At 46.3% G+C, this 22081-nt stretch overlaps 2 protein-coding genes across 25 annotated transcripts in view; one reads left to right on the top strand and one right to left on the bottom strand.

Annotated features, from left to right (window-relative positions):
- ITPR1 (inositol 1,4,5-trisphosphate receptor type 1) overlaps positions 1-22081 on the top strand; it is a 319171-nt gene that overhangs the window by 292689 nt on the left and 4401 nt on the right. For all 13 annotated transcript variants that reach the window (XM_077857995.1, XM_077857997.1, XM_077858001.1 and 10 more), the window contains one exon: positions 17019-17180. In XM_077857995.1, coding sequence (XP_077714121.1) covers positions 17019-17180 — 162 coding nt within the window. The remainder of the gene's footprint in view (positions 1-17018; positions 17181-22081) is intronic.
- LOC144289667 (uncharacterized) overlaps positions 9920-22081 on the bottom strand; it is a 112564-nt gene continuing 100402 nt past the window's right edge. For 4 of the 12 annotated variants that reach the window (XR_013357524.1, XR_013357525.1, XR_013357526.1 and 1 more), the window contains one exon: positions 9933-11053. The gene's annotated coding sequence lies outside the window, so the exon portion shown is untranslated. Of the gene's footprint in view, positions 11054-11625; positions 16818-22081 lie in introns of those variants that run through there. The other 8 variants (XR_013357529.1, XR_013357528.1, XR_013357531.1 and 5 more) reach the window with 8 other exon arrangements.

Below are 22081 nucleotides of genomic sequence, written 5' to 3'. Positions count from 1 at the left end.
CTGTGTATTCAGCCTCTTTTCTTCATAATGGATGCTTTTCTTTTTTTCTCCTTAAATAAGACCTGATCCCTAAGAGAACTTTTAAAAAAATGATCAGTTGGTGTAATGCACTCAGCATGGTTTATTTGCTCATTTGTTTGGCCTCGGCCTAGCCTTTCTGGGAGATGCTTTGCTAATCATTAGGAAGGGATCATATGATGGAGGAATTAGAGTCCCAAATTAATCTTCTTGCTGATGGGGAGCGTGACCACCCTGTCCTGGGAAGAGGGGAAGCTGCCACAGGTTTCCAGAGCACTCTTTTTGGTCAGGACTACGTGGAGGCAGCAAACCTGTGCAGTGGGAGTCCCAGGCCAGCTGTCCTTTCATACCTGTGGTTTCTGAACTCCATTAAAATGTTCGGGGGTGTTGGTAAAGTGAGGAGGCATGAACTGTGAAGTCTAGGGAGCCTTTGTGATTTACAGTAGCTCACTTTGGGGAGAGGGGGCCATCAGTTCTTTAAAAAGACTACACAATTCACTGACTCTCCTTCTAGTTGCCAAGGACTTAAGCACTCAGCCTGATAATGAGTTATCCTAAACGAACCCTTCTGTGTTTTTTATGCAGATGTGATTTTAAAGCTTGTAATATAAAGAAATCTCAGGTGACATCTGTTCCTGTAAATATCATCATTCATATGCAGTAGACGCAGGCAGGTTTTTAGTTTTATTGCTGGCAGGCCAGCAGTCACATGGTAATATTCTTGAACCCCCATGTAACACCAGCTCAGAGGCCTCTGCAGGTTCTGGAGGGCTTTCTGGGGATTCTGTGCCGTTTGTACCCTTGAGATCCGTCCTTGAAGTCTAATTCCATGCTTCTCAAATTTTATTGTACGTATCAGTCTGGAGATGGGTTAGAGTTTCGATTGTGATCCAGCAGGCACTGTCAGGACTTGAGATGGTGCACTTCCAGCAAGCTACCGGGGGATGCCAAAGCTGCTGGTTGGTGGATCATGCTTGGAGTAGTAAGAATCCAACAGAAGATACAAAACAGATGCTGATTGAAGAAATGATCATCTGAACTGGTGATGTGAGTGCTGAGGATAGCTATTCCTAATGTTCTGTAAGATTTTAGCACTCTACGGCTTATAAAGCTCTTTTACCTCTAGTACTGTGTTTCATAATTAAAATTACCCTCAGTGGGGAACCAAAGAGGACTTTGAGAGTAAAGAGAAATGGAGGAGGTTTTACAGCAGAGATGACTTTTAAAGGGGTTGAAAGAAAGGGTCATAGATAAGCAGAGGGAGAAGAGAAAAAAATTAACAGAGAAGGAGGAAAAAGACACAAGTTCCAGAATGGAGCCGATGGATGTTCTCTGTTACAGATGAAAGGCAGGCTCAGGGTTAAGTAGCTTGCCCAGGAGGAGCTCAGAAGCTGCGAACCAGGGTGCAAGCCCAGGGTTAACGACTAGGGACTGCCCCTTAACCACAGGAGGGAGCAGACCAGGAGGCAGCTGGCAGCAAGGGGCCAGGTGGGAGTAGGATCTGTTTTGAATTGGGAATTCTGGTGGCTGCTTGTGCAGACTTTCGGTTAGGTCTCTGGAGTCAAGACACATTAGCTGCAAAGTTCTCCTTGTCCCTTCTTTTCCTCCAATTGTTGGTATGGCCAAATGAAGATACTTGGTCAGCCTTTGTGCGGACAGAGACCTTTCTGCATACACACATAAGTACCTTTGTTTGCAGTAAGTCTTGTAACATATAGAGGAAATGACCTCGAGTTTTTACCCTTGTCACACATTCTTTTTCTCCTTTCCTTTGTTTGCTTCTCTTGAAAGTATTTGTGCCCTATCTTTAAATCTTCAGGGGCCAGTTTTAAAGCTTTCTGTTAATCATCTTACTTTACTGTCACAGAAAATCCTGGCACACTTTTAGGTTCCTGTCTCAATCATGAAGACTTAAAGGAGCCTTGTGAGCAGTCACCTGGTGAGGATTAAGAGCCAAGGAGTCACCCCCACCCCCATCCCAGCCTCCCACTGAGCCTGCTCAGAGCCCATTGCTTGGCGATGCTTTGAAAAACCCAGCATTCAGTGTGCTTTCTTCATCCACAGCATTCTTCAGTTGTACAAGAACTTCTTGTCAAAAGGCCTAAAAATATGTAGCATCAGAAAATTCTTAACGCTAAATGTCAAAGTTGCCGAGGAACCAGATGTTCCGTGCCCTTAGTGAGGGCTCAGGCAAGTGTTAGATCCACTGGCTGAAAGGCTATGCCTTTTGTCAGCACCATCCTCCGTGGTGTCCAGTACTGAAGTCACACGAATCCCTGCTGGCGACTCCCTAGGGACCACTGGCCACGGGAGGTTAGTACTAGGGATGTTCGACTGACAGCCCATGGGAACTCAGAGCTGTGGGGGGGCAGGCCACAGGCCCATGTGGTAGACCCATTCGGTCATTCCCTGTGGAGACAGCCACAGCCCAGAGAGGAGTTCCTCTCAACATTTCCTCCTAAGGCGGCAGACCTCCTGCCCACCAGTCCTAGGGAGAAATGCCGGGTGATCTCTTTGAGAAGCCAACTCTGTTCTTCCAGGATCAAGGAGAGAAGGGCAGCTAACAGTGTCAGAGATGGAAGGAAAAGTCACCTACCCATTTGCTTACCTCATGTCCCAAAAAAAAATCACAGGAAGGAGACAGGCTCTTTTCTGACTTGTGTTTCTCAGTAAAACCACTTCTTGACTAGTGGGCAGAGGCTGGGGTTGTTCAGCTCTCCCCCAGCTCACGAATTAAGATCCTGGAGACTCATTAAGAACTATGATTAACAGCTGCCCATAGACACCCCAAAACCACCAAACAGAAGGGACCCCAGGTGATCACTTGGAAGGTAGAGGAGGAGCTTCACAGCTGCCCTGAAAATGACTCCCCACAGACCATGGTGTCAGGGATGGTAAATAGATTTTCATCTCAAAAAAAAAAACATGGAGACAGTACGTTTCTTGCCAGAGATGACAGTAGGGAACTTAGCAGCCAGATGTTCCCCACCATTTAATTTTCATCTAAACAGAAGAGAAGACTGTATATTCTCTTCTCTCTCCCTCTGGTCGTGCCTTGTCTCCTTTCATTAGAGATGGGAACATTGCTGGTAAAGCCAAGGCCAGGCCCATGCCTACCATGACAACCTCACTCCCTCAGCATTGGATTTGAAGGTAGAGAATCCAGGACGTGAGTTTCGGCTCTGCTCCTTCCTAACCACGTAGTCCCAGGGAGTAATGGGACTTCCCTGACCAGAGCTGCTCTCTGTACATAGGGATTAATAACCACCTCCCGTGTCCGTTGGGTGATGGCAATGAGAGAAATGCGGGGACCAGGGTGGAGGGGGTGGCAGGCACTGGAGGAGGCAGGGAGTGGATGCCAGAAGGGCCAGATGAACAGACAGAGCAGTCGGCAGGGAAGCAGAGTGCAGTGCTGAGAGAGCTGACGCAAGCATCGTGTCCTACACTTCACGACTGTGTAAGATGTCTTGGCTGTTGGCACGCTGTTGCTAAGAAAAGTCGGAATGGGCATCTTGACTCCAAGAAGTTCCTCCCATGGAAAATTCCTGCTTCTTCCTCGCTCTTACATTTAGACTTAAGTCCTCGTAAATGTTGGAGCAGGACAAACCTGACATCACTCTTTCTCCATCGAATCGGCCTCAAGACTTGTGACTTGTATCCCCGTGTTCAGCAGTGTCCCCCACTCACAGTCACGACCCACGACCAGGAGTTTGGGTGACTTGTCTTGTATGTCAGATTCTGTGATGATGGTACTTGGTTTGGTGGTCAGTGCGTCCCTCGGCTCGACGCCCGTGATTGGAGCTGGTTCTGTACCTAGCACCGCCGTGGGGAAGCCAGGTCCCCCCTGTTTCTCTGTAGAGAACTGACAGTGCGCTCGGCCTGGAGATGCAGTCTCCGATTCGTTGACTCAGGCCCCAGGCAGGGCTGTACTTACAGAGAAACATTGACTACGGAGTGCGCACTTAGGCCTGGCACTTCAAGGCGGGAGAAAAACCCCTGAGCTTCCTCTCCCCATAGGAACTTGATTTTTGGTGCTACTGTGTAGAGTTGTAGTGGTCGCCTTTATGATAAGCAGAGTTTTCTTAGTCCTGAGCTGCATTCAGATTTTCACCATACTTGATGTACACAGTCTTTGTCAATAAGTTAACATTCTTTGACTTCTCTCTATTGCTGAATGAAATGAGAATGTGTTAGTCCATAGACAGGGATTTGACAGGCCATACAATCAGATATACGTAACCCAGATAAGTGGTAAATTAGTTGCATCTTTGCCTGCAGGAATTTAAATACTGCACAGCAGGCATGTTGTAGATAAAAGACCAAATATATGATTCCCAGCAAAGATTCAGCAGCCCAATTTTCTGTGACAGTCAAGCTCAGGAGAAATGCCAGTGTTCAATTTATTAAGCAAAGTTACTCTTGAAAGTTAGAAACTCGAGAAACCTAAAGAAAGAAGGTTAGTAAAGAAGACAGAAATATAATTTAATTTATTATTTAATATAATTTAAATATATATAGCATCTGTTTTGTTAATTAAATATAGATTTCCCTTCTATACGTTGGAATTCTACCTTGAAAAAGAAGTTATTTTCAGAGGCATGTTTCTGAGTGAATTGTGCAGGGTGGTCAGATGGAATGCTGTTCATCTATATTTCAACATCCCCTGATAGCTAGATGTGCTCTGGACCCTTCTCTTCCCCCAAGATAGCATGTCAACGGACCACTGGGCTAGCTGGGGGGAACCTGCTCCCACATAGCCTGAGTGTCGGGAGATAGGCTGCTGCTTCTGGAGGAGGGGACTGGTCGGGCTGTACTTTGGCGTAACAAGAGCAGACTGGATAATAACTAATAATAGGTCGTGTTTAATCAGTATATACTGATACAGTGAAATAAATGCTTTGCATGCATGGTGCTATTTAATCTCCAGAACATTGTAGGTGGCACTGTTCCCATTTTACAGGTGGGAAAGTATAGCCCAGCAAGGTTGAGCAGCTTCTCCAGGGTCACCCTGCTGGGAAGGCCTGGAATTGAGATTCACATCCAGGGCTGCTGAATCAGAACCCACCCTGGAGCTGTTCCAACATGTACGGGGACAGTGTGGTTCCTCGTTCACACACAGCCCTCAGCATCAAGGCCATGGTGCTGTTGGTCAGGCTGACTCTGGTTTTCCTAGCTTGGACTGGCTCATCTCCCAGGCAAATTAGCCACCTTCAAAAGAGGCAAGGCCCACCAAAGGCCACACCTGGGTTGTAGGGGTGAGAGGAGGGAGAGAGAAGACCTCCTGAGTGATGCTGACTGGCTAACACACAAATCAACAAGACAGAAGCTCTGGGCATTAGATGGGTGTCAACTCTCTGAGCTGCCACCAGCACTGCTAATCAGGCAACCACATTGAGGAGAATACGATAGTGGGTGATAGAAATAACTAGAGTTTGGGAAGGCAGAGCCACCTCTTACAAAGGGTGGATCTGAAATATATGTTAATGCTAACTCGGTTAAATCTGATAAACATCATTACTCTCACCTGAGCCTGGAACAGGGCATGATCCTGCCTTTGGTGGCCATTTTTTGAGAGGAGAGAGGTGTCTTGAGTTAAAGGCGAAGGGAGATTCACCAGAACCATAGACAGACGGGCTTCCACACCCGGGTGACTCATCTGAATAGTTAGAACTCCCTGATAATTAGAGTGTCTGATCCATCATCCTTTAAGCCTGGTCTGACTTTTTCTCACAGTGAAAATAGACCGCTCTTGACTTCTCTCTCTTCCCTTCCTTCCCTCCTTCCCTCCCTCCTTCTCTCACGTCCTCACACATTATTCCACTAGAGATTTTCTAGTTTGTTCCACCTTGTATTAATTCACGTGACCTCTTCAGAAACTCGTTGTACAAGGTTATAAAAGCAAAGAAACAATTTTCCAAATCAAAAGTAATATCATGGTAGTCAGTGAAATGCTCTTAGAACATAGTGCCTTTTTCACATAGGAGGGGCCAGGCCAGGAGCCCGCATTCCTGGAGGATTTGCATCAAGAAAGACATGTAAGAGCCATCTCTTTTTGGTTGGAAAATACCTCTTGGGTAAATTTTCCAAGCAAAAAAAGAAATTCTATTAGCAAATAAAGCACTACTAAATATCTATGAGGAAGATTCTATGCCATAGGGCATCTGGCCTCAGCACTGGTGTTATCTGCATTGGATAAGAAGACACAGGAAGCAAGCACAGTCAGAAAGCTGTATGTTAACGAGGGCAAAAGATCAAGATGGGAACTGAATTACCTACATGTCACCGCCTTCTTTTAAAAGGGAAACTGCACCTTTCTTGCCCCGAGAGAGAGCCTGTTGCTATGAAATCTGCAGACGGGCACTCTCCTAAGTGAGGCCAGCAGCTTTCTGCCTGAGGAACTGGGTAAAAGGACCAAAGGGAATAGCTCCGGACAGAAACGGAGAGCAGGAAAGGCTGGTGTTTCTTAATCAGATAAAAGCGAGGCCCTGGCAATCTGCAGGGAAGGGGTGCTGGCAGGCGGGCGCGGGAGCAGGGAAGTGCCGAGGCAGCCGTCCTGGGGCTTCAGCATCGGGAGCGGGGAGCGGGGAGCCGAGCAGCCAGGCCTGGAGTGCGGGAGAGGTCAGCACCCGCCCCGCCCATCCGCCTCCGTGTGCTTCATCACGTGCCAGGCAGGCGGCGGCTGCCGATAAAGTGACATGGAAACCCTGTGTTTCCGCGCAGGTGGCCGGTCATGGGTTCGGACTTTTATTCTGGAATTGCAGTGAGGCTGCGGGGAGGAAGGGAGGGCCCGCATAGTCCGGGAGCTGGGGGTGCTGTAGCGACGGCCCTCAGCCATCCTGCCTGACTTGGGGGCCACAGGCCTGGAGTAACGTGGGCCCCGGGCTGCCAAAGCCCTTAGCCAGCCTTAGCCGAGCCCCGTGCAGTTCCCCTGCCTTCCGAAGTCAGCTGGCACCGTGGCCGAGTTGGAGAATATCAGAGCAAGGGAGCCGGGAGGGGGACTTGGCGCTCGCTTTCGGGTGGCTGGAAACAGCGTGTCAGCAGCCCTGGACTCGCCTCCCGGCCAGACGTGCCGTCGCCCCACCCTGTGCACTTGAGCTGGGCTCCGTCAGCGGCAGCTGCACCGGGCAGCTGCCAGCCTGTGTCCCCGCCCAGGCCGATGGCACGCTCTGCCCTCTGCTCCAGAGGCTGCGAAGGCCCCTCGCCCTGCCGCGCCCCAGGGGCCTGCTGCTCCGGGGAAGCACGTGGCCGCCCTTGGCCGCCAGACCCCAGGTCTGGCCTGTCCGAGCGCCCGCAGTCTGACCGGCACAGAGCGTGTGCCAGGCACAGCTGGGACCGGTGAGGGGAGCGGCGCTGTAGCCTCCGGGAGGGACGCCTGTGCTTCGAGCCCGGGGCTGCGGTCTCCCGGGGGCGGCATGCGAGCCCCGCGGCCCAAGACTGCTCCCCACGGTGCCAGGCCCCCCGCCGTAGTTAGCCCAGGGCAGTCCGTACACGCCAGTGTCCGCACGGCAATATCTGCTTACACGCTTCCCCCAACCCAGCAGGCGCGGCAACTCCAGGGATGTATTCTTCTCCCCTTCACACGCTGCACCCGCCTTCTGCTCCTTGCCCCAGTGCCGACCCCCCTGAGCGCCTCCCTTGCCTCCTGCAGCCCCAGGCACCGACCTGCACCTGTAACTCCTTTGTTTCCTCCTGAATCTCAGCACTGACTGGACCGGATACGGCTCACTTGACTAGAAGACTATAGTTGGTAAAGCATAGAACATACACACCTTGGTAATCGACTCTGGACTCCTGTCAGCGGTAGGCTGTTGCTAAGTTGGGGGGAGTCACAAGTTCTCTGCAGATTTTCAAGCGTGCGGGAGTCAGTGCCTCTAAAGCCGCACAATGTTCCGGGGCCGCCGTGCCTGCGCTTGGGATTCTGTAAGGGGCCTCTCTACAGTGAGGCCTGCCAGTGTGTTGCTAAGGAATGTGGGGATGCACGGTTACTAGACTTTAGGTGCAGTCCTGCGTCTGTGCGGGGTACGCAGGTGGACAAGGCCCTCGGTTTCTCCTTTCACCAACCCACTTCTTCTCAGGGCCTTGATGTGACCACCTATAAAATAAAGTTGAACCAAAGGGCCTCTTACGCCATCTTTAGCGCTACGATTCAGTGAAGCAACTTGCAAAATGCTGCTGGGAGTTCATGAACTATTAAAAAGGGTTTTTGTCAAGAGCAGGGGTATGGGTGTCAGGAGGGAGAGAGGAGGAGACCTGTGTGAACAGGATAGCAAATCTTTGGGATCAGGGTGCATGGAGCACATGAGTAAAATGAGGGACTTGGAAAGGCTTGAGGAATTGAGAGGGTGTGCACACAGCTGATGATCTCTGTCACCCTTAGGAGCTCAAGCTTTCTTTCCAGGCCACCCTCACGTCCGTAACATCGCTGGTGACTTGCCCCTCAACCCTTGCTGGTCGTAGGAACAGTAAGAGGAAAGACTTTTTTTCTCTATTCTTTGAGTATATCCAGGCAGGGCTGACCTTAGCTAAAACCATTTTGGTCAAGTGTTGGCCAACATAGAAACCCACAGGATGATAAACACTGTTCGATGGAACACTCATGTGTGAAGCAGCTTAGTCGAGAGGCTTATGGATGTCTGTGTATGTGTTTGTAGGTTCAAAGATAAATGCCAAGTATTTTTTCCTGAAACAACAGCAGAGAAATTTGGAAAGCTGTTTAAGTAGGCTTAACAAAAACAAAAACCATGACTGCATAAAGGTAGTAAGAGAGCAAAGTTTGAGAGTCCTGAAACCCCGAAAAGAATAGAGGAAAACCAATAGAAATGGCTAAAATCCCATATATAACCTCTGGGAACGTTCTGGTAGATTTCTTAGCTAACTGAAAATGCAGGGGGAAGTTGCCTAAGCAAAATGTCATGAGCCAGCTTGAGAGGAGGGCAAGTTACCCTAATTGTTCTTTATTAGGAGTCTCCACTGGGCCAACCCTGCCTTGTCCGGTACCAGCTGCCAGCCCCACCTTCCTCTCCTCCTCTGAGGCCTCTGGCTTCCTCTGCCTGGCGGCCCGGGTGCCCAGGACACAGCCATGCCACTCTGGGACAAGCCCTGCTTTCTCCGTGTCTCAGCGGGGGGGCCCAGCACTCACTTCACCTGGGGTCTCCAATGACTGAAACAGTGATTCCGCAGCTGGCTCTTCTTAGGGATTTCATCAGAAATGGGTGCGGCTCGCTCTCCTGGCAAGGGCCTGTCTTTGTTACACTGTATCATCCAAGAACAACTATTAACTGAGTCTGGGAAGGGTGAGTGGTCATTCCAGCCCAGATGAAGATTATATAATGCGGCCTGTTTTGGTAATGTCATTCAGAGCTCAAGAGCAGAACCCTCTGACACCTACAGTTGGAGGCACTGTGGGCAGCCTTCGTGTGGCTGCGTGGTAGAGGAGCAATCTGTATCTCGGAAGTCAAATCCCATAGAAAGGAAGGACCTAACCTGACTTGGAAGCCAAGCACCACACGAGGCGTCCATACCTGAATTCCAGGGCCGACTCTAGACTAGCTCTGTGACCTTAGGCTGATGACACTGATCGATAATGCTTTTGCATAATGCTTTCCAGCTTACGGGACGCCTTCTCACACCTATTTGATCCTTACAGTAGCTCCTCCTTAGGGGCAGCCCATGATCTCTTTCTCAAGAGAAACAGAGACCCCAGTTGGTTAACTGACACCTTCACTGGCGCACTGTCCTCAAACACACTGGGGGCTTGTGACCTGAAGTCCTTAGCACCTGATTCAGGTCATCACTCTTCCTGCTGACAAACTCATGTCACAAGGCTGTGGTAGAAAGGCACCTGTGAAATGTAGAGATACCGTATGTGGTTTGAGTTCACTGAACTTTGGAACAGAGGGAAGTGGATCTTTGGACTTGGGACTGGCCAACAAATTCCAAGTGTGGGATCCCTTGTTTTTAGTGAACTTTATTTTTTATAGCAGTTTTAGGTTTACATAAAAACAGCAGAAAGCACAGGGTTCCCGTATATTGCTCCCTTCCTACCTCCCCTCCCCACACTCACACACATAGTTTCCCCTCTTATTAACATTTTTTATTACTGCGGTGTATTTGTTCTAACTGATGAACCAATATATGACACATGATTAAATACAGACCAGTTTACGTTAGGGCTCACCCTTGGTGTTGTACCTTCTACAGGCTTTAACAATTATACAGTGACCTGTATCCAGCACTACAGCAGCAAACAGAAGAGCTTCACTGCCCTAAAAATCCTCTGCGCTCCACCAAGACGTCCTTCCCTCCCCCCAGCCCCTGATCTTCTTACTGTGTCCATAGCTGGCATCCATTTTTTTAGTTTAGTTGTTTTTAATGTATAATATTTGCTATAAATAGCAATTTTAGAATCACTGAGCAGAGTTAGAGATCATTATCACCGTTTCTCACCCAAAGCAACAGATTCTGGGTTTTGTTTTGCTGTGGTCTCAGAAAAGTGAGCCCTAAAAATGAATTATTTTAGTCCCCTTCAGTAAAAAAAAGTCACCCCTCCCCACCAAAGGGGCAAGTAATCTGAAGTTCATGAAGTGTCCTGTATTCTTGCTTTTGGAAAGTTAAGGATTACCCGCAGTCCTCCCCTGCACCCCTGCCTCCTCTAGTCACTCCTGTCCCCTGCGGTCCCAGGCTTTCTGGGAAAACCTGGTTTGTCATCCTGCTCAGTAAGATGAGTAGACACACATCTGTCATGTGAGTTGAAGGGACAGTCTTTACCTTTCTGAATCTCCTCAGAGGGGACTGGGAGAGACAAGCCACAGGTCTCCTTCCCCAGGACCCATCTTCTCTCCCCCACCATCTCTCTTGCCCTCCTGCCCCCCACTGTGCCCCCCACCGAGAGGTCCAAAATCTCTAGTCCGGCTATTTCAACAGTAAATGCTCCACTGTTTACATGGTAAACAAACTGCTACCTGAGCAGACTTTCTCCGAGGAAGGTAATTGATTACCTCAGTCGTCTTTCTTAGAACAGCCTCTTCAGTTGAACCTGGGAAGAAGAAAAAAAAAAAAACCTCTTCTCAGAATGATTAGCATTTGCATCATACAATCCAACTTCCTCTCCTCCTCCTCTCTGTCTCTCACACTCTCTCTCTCACACACACACACACACACACACACACACACACACACCCTCCTTCTTTCCAGTCAAGGACATTTCAAGAGGTCAGTACCGCCCCCGTGTCTAAAACTTCAATGTTTGCCTTTGCAGGGACTTTTCCAACTTTACCTAGAAAAGAACTAACCAGAACTTTAGCACTTGTGGTCAGCCTGCTTCCGGCTGTGGCTTCAGTCAGTTTGTCTGCTCTGACAGAGGAAGCGCTTGCTGTGCCGGGAACTGCACTGGCTGGATTGTAGGAGGACCAGGGCAGACGGTGCCTAACGACATTGGTATGCGAGATGCCAGCAGCAAGGAGAGCCAGGCAGGCACGGGGGACGTCTCAGGCCCAGAGCGACAGATGCTGCTGACAGACGCTCCCTGAACCCACAGCCTCCCCCAACTCCACCCTCCTGCACACACACACACACACACACACGTGCACACACACTAAATTCACGTACAGACAAAATGCCAGTTGAAGATGATTTCCTCAAAAAATGCAGAAGCCAAGACACTGAGCCGTGTTTTGGATCTTCAGTGCACATAAAGGCAGGATGCTGCAAACGCTTCGAGGCCTCCAGACTGACCAGCTGGAGCACCGTGTACTGCAGGCTCCCCTGGAATCCTAGAGCACTCAAGCAGGCACACCATCTCCTATGAAAGTCCAAGCTAAATACAAAGTGATTGGATTCAAGTGTTCTCTGCCCCTGTACTAGTAATTGGGATCGTCTAAGCATTTTCCCTTCGAGACTTAGATTCTCTACGGAGGGAGATGCAGTCGGTGAGCAACCTTACACTGCACCAGAGCTTATCCTACTGTGCAGGGTGCAAAATCAAATGGAAGCTGAGAGAACAGTGTGGCTAGAATTGCTAATTAATTTTAACCACTAGGTACTCCTTGGTAATTTGAGATTTGACTTAACAGCTCGGGATGATTATTTAATTAAAATACTGGCAACACGGAGGATTTCAGATTTGGGGATTTACCTGCCTCAGTGCAGAAAAGCTAAAAATACATGCCATCCGGACTACTTGAATTTCTGCAGTTGAGCTGCTTTCCGGTGGTTTAGGATTTTAGTGGGATTCCCCCATCTTAGATCGCATTGTTATGTATCAGAGTTGGAGGAAAGCACTGAGGGAGAAGCTGTGTGGCGGTAGCCAGAAAATATCCAGACCAGAAATCCTTTTCCAGCTCTGCACTCAAGGACTCCACTGAGCTGGAGAATGAAGGTTTATCCCTAGGATCAGGGTATGTGGCCTAAAGTGGCCTCAGGCAAATAGGACATTTCTTTCAAATCTTGGATTTAACTTTTAAAATTTGATTAAATGTCATGTTCTTTGTAGGGCATATTTTGAGTTTAACATAAAAATATTTTCAATAATTTACCATTCAGTGAAACGGGCATTCTAAAAAAAAGATGCATTATTTTCTGTCTGTGGCATTATATACCCTTGGGCCGGACCTTCATGCCCCAGGATGATGGGTGTCTCACTCATGGAAGCCCAAGTAAAGCAAAAGCAAAGGGGATCTGAGTGCATCATCATAGCCACTGAGACGATGAGCACAGCAGCCCATAGCAGTCCTCCTAATACTGGTGGACCACACTCATTCATCCGGCAGGTCACAGCTTGGGAGGGGAGGCTCTCAGAAGTGAAGAACCATGCCCTAGGACCGTCCTTGTGACGACAGTCTGTGCACTAAAGCACGTTGGGGGCAGGGACCTGGTCTTGCTCATCTTGAGACCCTCAATACTTAACCCTCTGCTGGGCACAGAAATTATAAATGTTCAACAAACAGTTGTTTACTGAGGTCTGCATTTTGCATTTGTTCAAAGACCTTTCAGAGAGGAAAGGGACTAAGGGACTCTCCTTCCATGGGAGTCCAGAAATCAAATATGCCATGAAAGAAGGTGGGAATCTGCCACAGAAAACCTGTTTCAATCTGTAGTCATTTGGTCACTTGCTGTTGGAATACGGAAAAGAAACTGCTGCTTAAGCTTTAAGCTGTGTGCAGACTCTTGCGTCAATTTTCTGTGTTCTTTTGAAGACTTCATTAATGTGGACTCTATTTGGAAATCTGTGTGTGTGTTTTTTTTTTATGGGGGGGTTTGCTAAGCAAAGGAACATTGCAAGATTTGAAAGGTAGGTTTCAGATGGCATTCTCTAGCCAGATTAGGCAGTTGAACATATTAAATTGCATGTCAGTAGTGAGTCCTCACCACCCTAGCTGCTGGAGTGCCATGCACATGCCTCTCTCCCTGCATCTCACCAGGCAGGCCCACAGGGACTCCAGGTCACCCCCCCTCCTCCTTCCCTCAGCCAACCCCCTTACCCTAGCCCTCTTCATTCCACGCTTCGGGTTACTCCTGTTTCATGCACCAGGCTGTCCCACACTTTGATCGGCTCTACAGTATCTATAGTCTGAGCTGCCCTTGCCTGTAGGCCCTCATCCCCCACTCCAGCCAAACTGGTTTCCTCCCTGTGCCGGCCCCACTTTGTGGAGAATGCCCTCATGCTTGCCTTTAGTTAGGCCAAGCAGTGGCCCTCCTTCAGGTCCACGCCTTTCCCCAGGAGGATTCCAGCCCGTGATCATCACTGCTGGTCAGCTCTGACGCTGGCCCTACTCTGCCACTCATTTGATAGCACGTAGCCTGCTTTATACCATTCTTCTTTTTTAACATAATATGTCCACTCCCGTTAACTAAATAACAAGAGCTGTGACGGCAAGAACCCCATCTCATACTTAGGTTTCAAAGCCATTTCCACTTGACAGAGGTCCAGGAGGCAGCAACCATATGTGTGTGTGGCTCACTGCTGTTCCCTCAGCACCAAGCACATAAGGGAAGTGCTCCTGAAGTAGATGTTGAATATATATTTGTATTTTTAAAATATTTCCTAAAATATTGCTTATACTTTTGATTTAAATTCAAAGAACTAGCAAATATTTCACCCCAAAATAGCAGTTTATAATTCATCAACACTCAGGGTCCCCTGTGAAATACAAGAATTTGTTGTGTCCCTCCCTCCCCAGGACAAGTTACCTTCCCTTTCAGGGCTCAGTTTTCTGCATTACAGATCCAGCTGTGACAGTGATCTCCAAACTCCTACTTGGCATGACATCCTGTCACATCCCAATTGATGGTGTGTCCGTATGCTCCTCTGAGTCTGACAGTGTAAATAGGACACTGGATCTTTCCTCTTCAACTTGTCCTGGTGTGGGGTCGGGGAGTCGGTTTGTAAAAATTGATGACAGTCCCTGTGGATATGTGAGGCCTCTGATTGCCAGCCCGGTCTTGTACTGTGTGATCCTACTGCATTTGTGCTTTGCAAAAAGGCTCACGTTTTCATCAGTCCAGCCCACACCATCTCTCCTTCCTCAATAGGTCGGCCCAGTGAGAGTTAAGTAACCACCTGTCCCCTGTGTGCGCCCTCTTCTGAACAGTTACGTTCATTCCTCCCTTAGCATTAGACACTGAACGTGGGACGTTTCTTTGGTGGGAAGGTGCGACTGTGTCTGAAGGATGGACACAGAAGCAGTGAATATAATCAGTGATAGGTTATTTAGCTGTCTTTCAGTGGCAATGCCAAACTGAAATGTCTTCAAATGCTTATTCTCCTCCTCCTCTTTGCTGTAGACACACAGCAGAAAACCTATTCCCAGACATGGAAACAGCTTAGCTTTTTAGACTGGTCATCTTTGAAATGGGATGTTGTATTGAATGGTCTTTTTTTGCCTGTTGCACTGTGGTGGGAAATTGATGAAAATGAATATAGGCTAACATAAAGGTACATGTGAATGAAGTGCTGATCACAGGGTATTTGGTACAGGAAGGCAGAGATGATCATTTTCTCCTCTGTCATTCTAAGCAACTGAAATTCACCATTTAAGCATTCGCTCTCAGGGCTCCACAAATATTTATCAACTGTCTACCATGTTCTGGTCACTATACTAAGGTAGTCTCTGCACTCATGATGCTAGAGGCTAGTGGGTTCCTAATTACCAAATTCCCCAGATGTTTTAAGCACTCAAGTAAATGTGATGCCACATTGACAGTGGTATGCCTTCTTTGTAATATTTTTCAACTTGTTCTCATTTGGCTTCAATATTGCTAGACTGTCTTGGTTGCTTTTTAACATTTAGACGTGTCTTGGATTTTGTACCTGATTTTAAGCATGTTGATGCCTTCTACTGTATGACACAGGTTGGCAAACTCCAGAATATGGGTGAAACCCAGCCTGCCACCACCAGCATTTATAAATAAAGTTTTACTCGAACACAGCTACACTCATTCATGTTTGTACAGCCTATGGCTGCTTTCAGGCTGCAATAGCAGAGTCATTGTGACGAACCATTTGGTCCACAAAGCCAAAGATCTTTACTATCAGAAAATATTTACCATAGAGAAAAATTTGAAGACCAATGGTGTACACGAAGTAGAAATAATAGTGTGTGTGCCCTGTGTGCGTGTACTGGCAGAGGGTGAGGGGATGGGCAAGATTTGTGTTAGAATGTTTATCTCGATGGGATCAAAATGGTCCTGGTCAGAAATGACACCAGACAGATGTGGACTTGAGTTCATTTTCTCCCCTTACCTTGTGCTGATTAAGCTTTTACTATTCATCCCTGCCTCTCTGTACAGAACTTCTCTATGATGCCTGCTTTTTAGGAGAAAAGCACAGGTGGGCACAAATAAGAGAGGTGGGAGGAAGAAGTCTTGGCTCATTGGTTAACCAGTGGTGAGAAAAACTTTTCAGGTATAAGCTATAGATATCAAAAGAAAGGATGGAGACAGGAGAGGAGGCTGAATGGGCCTTTCTTATACCAACTGATGGCACCTATCAACGATGTCAAACTGGAAGGAAAAAGAAACAAAAAAAATCAGTAATTTCCATAAGCTGACAAAGAGGGTAATGGAACAAGAAGCCCACTCCCCATTTTCAACCTCTTGACGATCCCCTCCCAAGTAAAAGCTCACACACGCAAATCTGGTAAATGCCAGAACACTTGGGATCTCAAAATTCATTTCACTTCCAGAGTGTTTGCAAATGATTTTCCAAGTATAATGCTTTTAAAAATACACAGCACAGTACGAGGTATCTAGAGCAGTCAGATTCATAGAGACAGCAAACAGAATGGTGGTTGGCTGGGTGCGTTAGTGTTGAATGGGGATGGAGTTTCAGACGGGGAAGATGAAGAAAGTTCCCGAGGTGTAGAGGGTGGCGATGGTTACACAACAGTGTGAATGCACTTCATGCCACCGAACTGTACAGCTAAAAACGACTTCAATGGAAAATTTTATGTTCTATATATTTTACCACCTACTACTCATTAGCCATGTAATGCAGTGGCTGCATTCCTATTTACAGATTAGGGAAGTTGTTTGGAAACCTACCTTTAGTTCTCTTTTAGAGAAAAAGTAGTTAGTTTCGTTTTTTTTTTTTTTTTTTTTTAAGATTTTATTTATTTGGGGGAGAGAGCACACCTGAGCTGGCAGAGGGGGAAGGTGAGGGAAAGAATCTCAAGCAGACTCCCCGCAGAGCATGGAGCCCAACACAGGGCTAAATCTCACGACCCCAGGAGCATGACCTGAGCCAAAAATCTTAACTGACTGAAGCACCCAGGTGCCCTCACTCTGTACTTAGCTTAAAAATGATTTCTAAGAATTGAGAGAGTTCAAGGATATTCAATTAGATATTTACTGAATGGTTTTTTAAAATGCACAGCACATTAATTCTGTAACAACAGAGAGCGCCTGATGAAAGAGGTCACAAAGAAAAGATAGCATGGGAGGACTGCCTTTCTTGACTCCTAGAAATGACTTTCTTTTTTCTTTTTTTTAATGTGGGTTTTTAGGAAAGAAACCTGGACTGGTTTCCCAGGATGAGAGCCATGTCCTTGGTCAGCAGCGACTCTGAAGGGGAGCAGAATGAGCTGAGGAACCTGCAGGAGAAGCTGGAGTCCACCATGAAGCTTGTCACTAACCTTTCCGGCCAGCTGTCAGAACTAAAGGATCAGGTAAAGAACAGATGCCCCATCTGCCCCCTAAACACAAACACACCAGATTCGATGGGGGCAGAAGCAGCAGTGCTCGTGTTAAAATGCTGACGTTTCCCTCGCATGGAGGCAGAAAAGGGGCCTGAGGCAGAGAGGGTAAAACTGCCCGGTCTCCCTGTCTCCCCGCCAGTTCCCCTTCACTGCACTTTTACAGGAGAAGCCGGTAGCACTGCTTTCAGTGCTGCTGGTACGAGGTTTTCATATGAAAAACAAAACCAGAAAAAGGGAGAATGCAAATGACTTCAGTGAAGTGCTGTACAGAAAACACCACCCATAAAGCCATACTCTTTTACTTTACCTACTGTCAGATTAAAAGCTATTTCTAGCTTTGCTTTCTAGCCCTCAAATCTATCAACTCTTCACTCAAGATATTTAAGTTCAACATCCCGGGAAAAACCATACTTTAGTTCATTCGGTGGCCAGATCCTTACTGAGCGGCTGTCACAGGCCAGGCATCACGCCAGGTGCTGGGGACAAAACCACAGACAACAGAGACCAACCCCTGCTCCCCAAGAGCTGACCAGGCTACAGAAGCACTGCTCCATCCTGCTCCCTGTCCCTACGGCAGACACTTGCCCCTTTAAGGCACTGAAGGAGGAGGGGGAGATTTGTACCAAACCCTATGTACTTCCTCCTCCTAGCCCCTTCTGAGGGAACAAAAGCGCACACACCAGCGCCAGGCAGGGATGTGGTGACGGGACGCCACACACGAGGTGAGGTGAGCTATGCGTCCAGGGCTGGCAGGCCCACCGGTGGGCAGGTGCAGGTGCTGTGCCGGAGCTGACGGGGGTCACCTGGCACAGACATGGGACCAGGTCAGCATCCCATATGGGTTTTTAGTCAACTCCATACACAAGATTATAAATTTTGCCAGCAAGAGGTATCAGGCAGGGCTGCCCTGCAGGTAAGTTGCAAGGCCTACCCATGGGGGATTTTCTACTCTTAGGTACATAACTAGTGAACACCCCATCTGGAATAAGCTCTTCTTGGAGATGGTCTGCAGAGCAATGTAATGATCCTACTTTGAATTCTGTTTCTTTGCCAACTAAATTATTCCAGACTATTATGCCCCCAGCTACCATTGGGCCTCACAGTTTTCTTTCACTTGTATTAAGATGCAAATAGATAAGACTAATGACAAAAGAAAGTCTTCTTTATGAATGCTGTCTATAGCACTGAGCTTGGTGGCCCCTTAAAATGAATAACCTGAATGAGTAAAGCTAATAAGTATCTAACTAGATCGCTCTTATTATCTTAGTAACTTTTTACCCTTTCTGTGACACACCTGCCAAATGTTCCAGAGAACTAACCTGTTCGTTGAGTACAGCTGCAGCTGCTTCTCTATGCCCCTCTGGAGAGCCAGGTGAACTTCTTAACACCTTCAGCAGTGCTTTAGTTCCTGTCTCCCTTTTGAGAGGGCTGTGGCTACACAAATCTTAGTTAAATCAGAGATTTTTAAAAGCCTTACAGAAACTGATCTAATACAGACTTCAGTAAAAGAACTGTTGAGCTCTCATTAAAATGGTCACAGGGGTGAGGTGAGTTGAGGAATTCGCAGAAGGCATCTGAGGTGAAGGAGGGCATCCAAGACCACAAATGTGAGCCTCACTCCCTCATTGTCTCCATGAGGGTACTGAGGTGCATGGAAGGCTCTTAGGAAGTGTGTTTCACTCTCTAGGACAATGTCAGGGCTGGAACTCCTGATCCTCCTGTGTGGCTTGGATTTTTGTATGCTGTATATATTTTTGTTTTTATTTGTTTTGTCACCTTACCCTGTTTGCCTTTCAGGTTGACTGTTTACAATCTTTTTTTTTTTTTTTTTTTTAAGAGCTTTGTAGTTTACAAAGTTGCCCCACACACTTAAGCACCGTGGAGGATACCTTCATGGCCATTTTACACAGCTAGGCATAAAAGAAACTTGGCATTTTCAAAATCCAAGGTAGAATTTGTTTCTGCTAAGCCTAAATTTTGCTTAAACAAAATATGTAAAACTTCATACATAGGGACTAGTGTTCATTAATGACATTAAAGCTGTGATTTAAACTGCTTGGTTCTGGCCCTTATATTCTTTGTCTCCAAGTTGGCAGTTGGACCAAAAGCCCTTCCCCTGTGAATGAATGTGAACCATTTTTTCTTGGAAGATGTTGTAAGCTAAAAAGAAGTATGAGAAAACCAGTAATATATTCTCAAGTGCCTTTACCAGGACTGATTTGCTGAGGTTTTTAGGTGCCCAGGAAAAATTCAGCACAGCTGCTTTTATTGGGGAAATGTGTTTCTTTCAAAAGGAATTAGTCAGCATTTTCTTTTGATTATGTAACCTTTAACAAACCTTTAAGGGCATTTAAGAATTGACTTACTGAAAAATTTTGAATTTTATTAAATTTGGTGTAGTAACAATCATAAACATATCTTAATTTGTTCTGCATAAAAAATTATGCAGATATGTTAGAGAGTTGCTGGTTCTTAAATGGCAATTGTAAGAATTCCTGCCCTCTGAAGAAAACAATTTTTTGAATTAAAAAATAAAAGCCTACAAATGATTAATGAGCAAGAAACTCTATGATAGATATTTTTAAAAACTGCTATGAAAGAATAGCATTCACTGTTAGAAGTACTGGGAAACACACAAATTGCTTCATCACTGAGATATTTTTTTCAATCTTCTGGTCCAAAAAGCATAATGGAGCAATGATAGTTTAAATGTGAATGTCTTTGGTTTTAATCTGTGTTGCTACTGACCACTTTGGTGGTTGTTTTCTTAAAATACCAATTTAAGGAGAAAAACTTGTTGTCTAGGACAGAAGTTAAAAACCTAGTTGGTGGTGTCACTTTTCCTACTATTGCCAAGAACAATTGATTAGAATTGCTAGTCTGTTAATGGTGCACCTCATCTTGAAGTTTCCCCTCCCAAGAGGTTCTGAATACTAAATATGATTCTCTTACATTCTTATTCCAAGGAGGAGAACTGATGTAAGAACCTACATTTTTTTTTTTTTGTGCATGTTTTCTTCATAACGCAAAAGAGCAAATATCGAGAGGCTTCACTTTATTGAAAATGTTACTGGCTTCCTCTGGGACAGTGACCCTGACGTGTTATTAGGAATACAAAAAGCGCTTGAAAATTTAGATCACATTAGCACGTTCTAGTGTTTGGCACTTTTCATGCAAGACAGTTACCTTGCGAACATTAACTGCTTAAGGAAGGGAGGGATAACAAAAGATTAGAATAATTGCCTATGGTTGGAAAATGGAATATTGTTCCTTACACTGTTCTGGAACCACAAAGGGGGACGAAGGTAACAACCGCCCTCTAGGGTCCCATAAGCTAGTAAGAAAGACAAGAAAATAGACCTAACAGTATGATGCAGTGTGAAAAGTTGTGCATCCCACTCGAGACATGAATAGAGCTTGATGGAGCACAGAGGAGGCGGCATTTAGTCCTGTGTGTGGCTTGGAGTAAGAAAGGAGTAGAGCCTGTACATGATGTAGTCTTACAAGTAGGTGACTTCTGAGCTGGCAGAGGAATGCAGTAGGGGGCATCCCAGGAAAGGAATCAGCATGAGCAAAGGCATGAAAACGCATGGCATGCTCCAGGAATGGCACTATGTTCTGGTTGATTCCGTTCATTCTTTGAACCACCACTTGTGAAACAGATTGGTGAGGTGCAGCCCTAGGTACTGGGGTTACAGAGATGAATAGAACCTGTTCCCTTTCTATACCTGATAGTCTAGCGTGGGAAACAAATCAGTAAACGGCTAACTTAGAATTCAACCCTGTAAGTATGTAATGGTGGTGTGAATAGACTGTGAAAGGAGGAAAGCAATTTAGTCAACCTGATGGTTGGGAGAGAATTTGGGTTATGCCACAGAAGCCTCAGAGATGGTACTACAAGAGCTGGATTGCAAAGTTTGAGGACAAGCCTACCAGGTGAAACAGAGAGGAACAGAATATTAGGGATCAACGCAGAGTGTGAACAAGTACATTGACAATAAGTCAACGTCAGTGTTCCTCAGAGTTGTGAGGTTTTTTTCTTAGTATTTTAGGCTCATTGTTAGAAACACAGCTGATTTTAGAGTTTCCTGGCTTTGTAGAATCTGAGTAACCAAGACCTGGCTATGACAGGAAAGCAGTTTTTCAGATCCTTGATCTGTTAGAAACCAGATCGTGGCATCCGTGTGCTGCTGACAAGCAGTCCTTCCTTTGCCTGCCTTCCGTCGTTGGAGGCCAGGACTGGGAGAGGAAAATGCGTTCATTTGCTTCCTACCCTTCGTGTTTTCATGAAAGGTCTTTCCCATGTTTGGCTGCATCTGATTTGTAAAGCTACAATAGTCTTTGCTTCTTGTTAAGACTGAGCCAAAAGTAGGAACGCTAAATTTCAAGCTAATTTTTATATTCATGTAGACATGAAGAAGAGTACTGCTTCAAATGTTTATCCTTTAGCTAAATGGGAATTTTGAAGATTGTAAATGTATCTAATACAAATAAGACACTTCACACTATTCAAAATAGATTTTTCAGTATTCACATTTTGAATATAGTTACTTTGATCAGAATCTGAGGGATATTTTTAAGTCAATTTTGTTTCAAATGTCCAGAGAGAATATGATGTGAGAATATGAAGGTTCACTCTAGTCATTGTTTGCTTTGATAAAGGTAACAGCAACAGGTAATACACAAATAAGGCTTTACACACACACACACACACACACACACACACACATTGTTTGTGTGTGAATTATTTAAGTAGGTAGTAGAATTGAGCTCAGAAAGCCAGAACTTATATGAGACTATGCACTAATGGGCCAGGGAAACCTAACTGGCCAGCACTGTTGACCTTGGTTTTTTACAGACCAGAGTTAGGC

This window comes from Canis aureus, chromosome 19 (genome assembly GCF_053574225.1).
Source record: "Canis aureus isolate CA01 chromosome 19, VMU_Caureus_v.1.0, whole genome shotgun sequence".
Lineage (NCBI taxonomy): Eukaryota > Metazoa > Chordata > Mammalia > Carnivora > Canidae > Canis > Canis aureus.
Note: the sequence above shows the minus strand (reverse complement) of the source record. Positions and strands in the feature narration are given on the sequence as shown.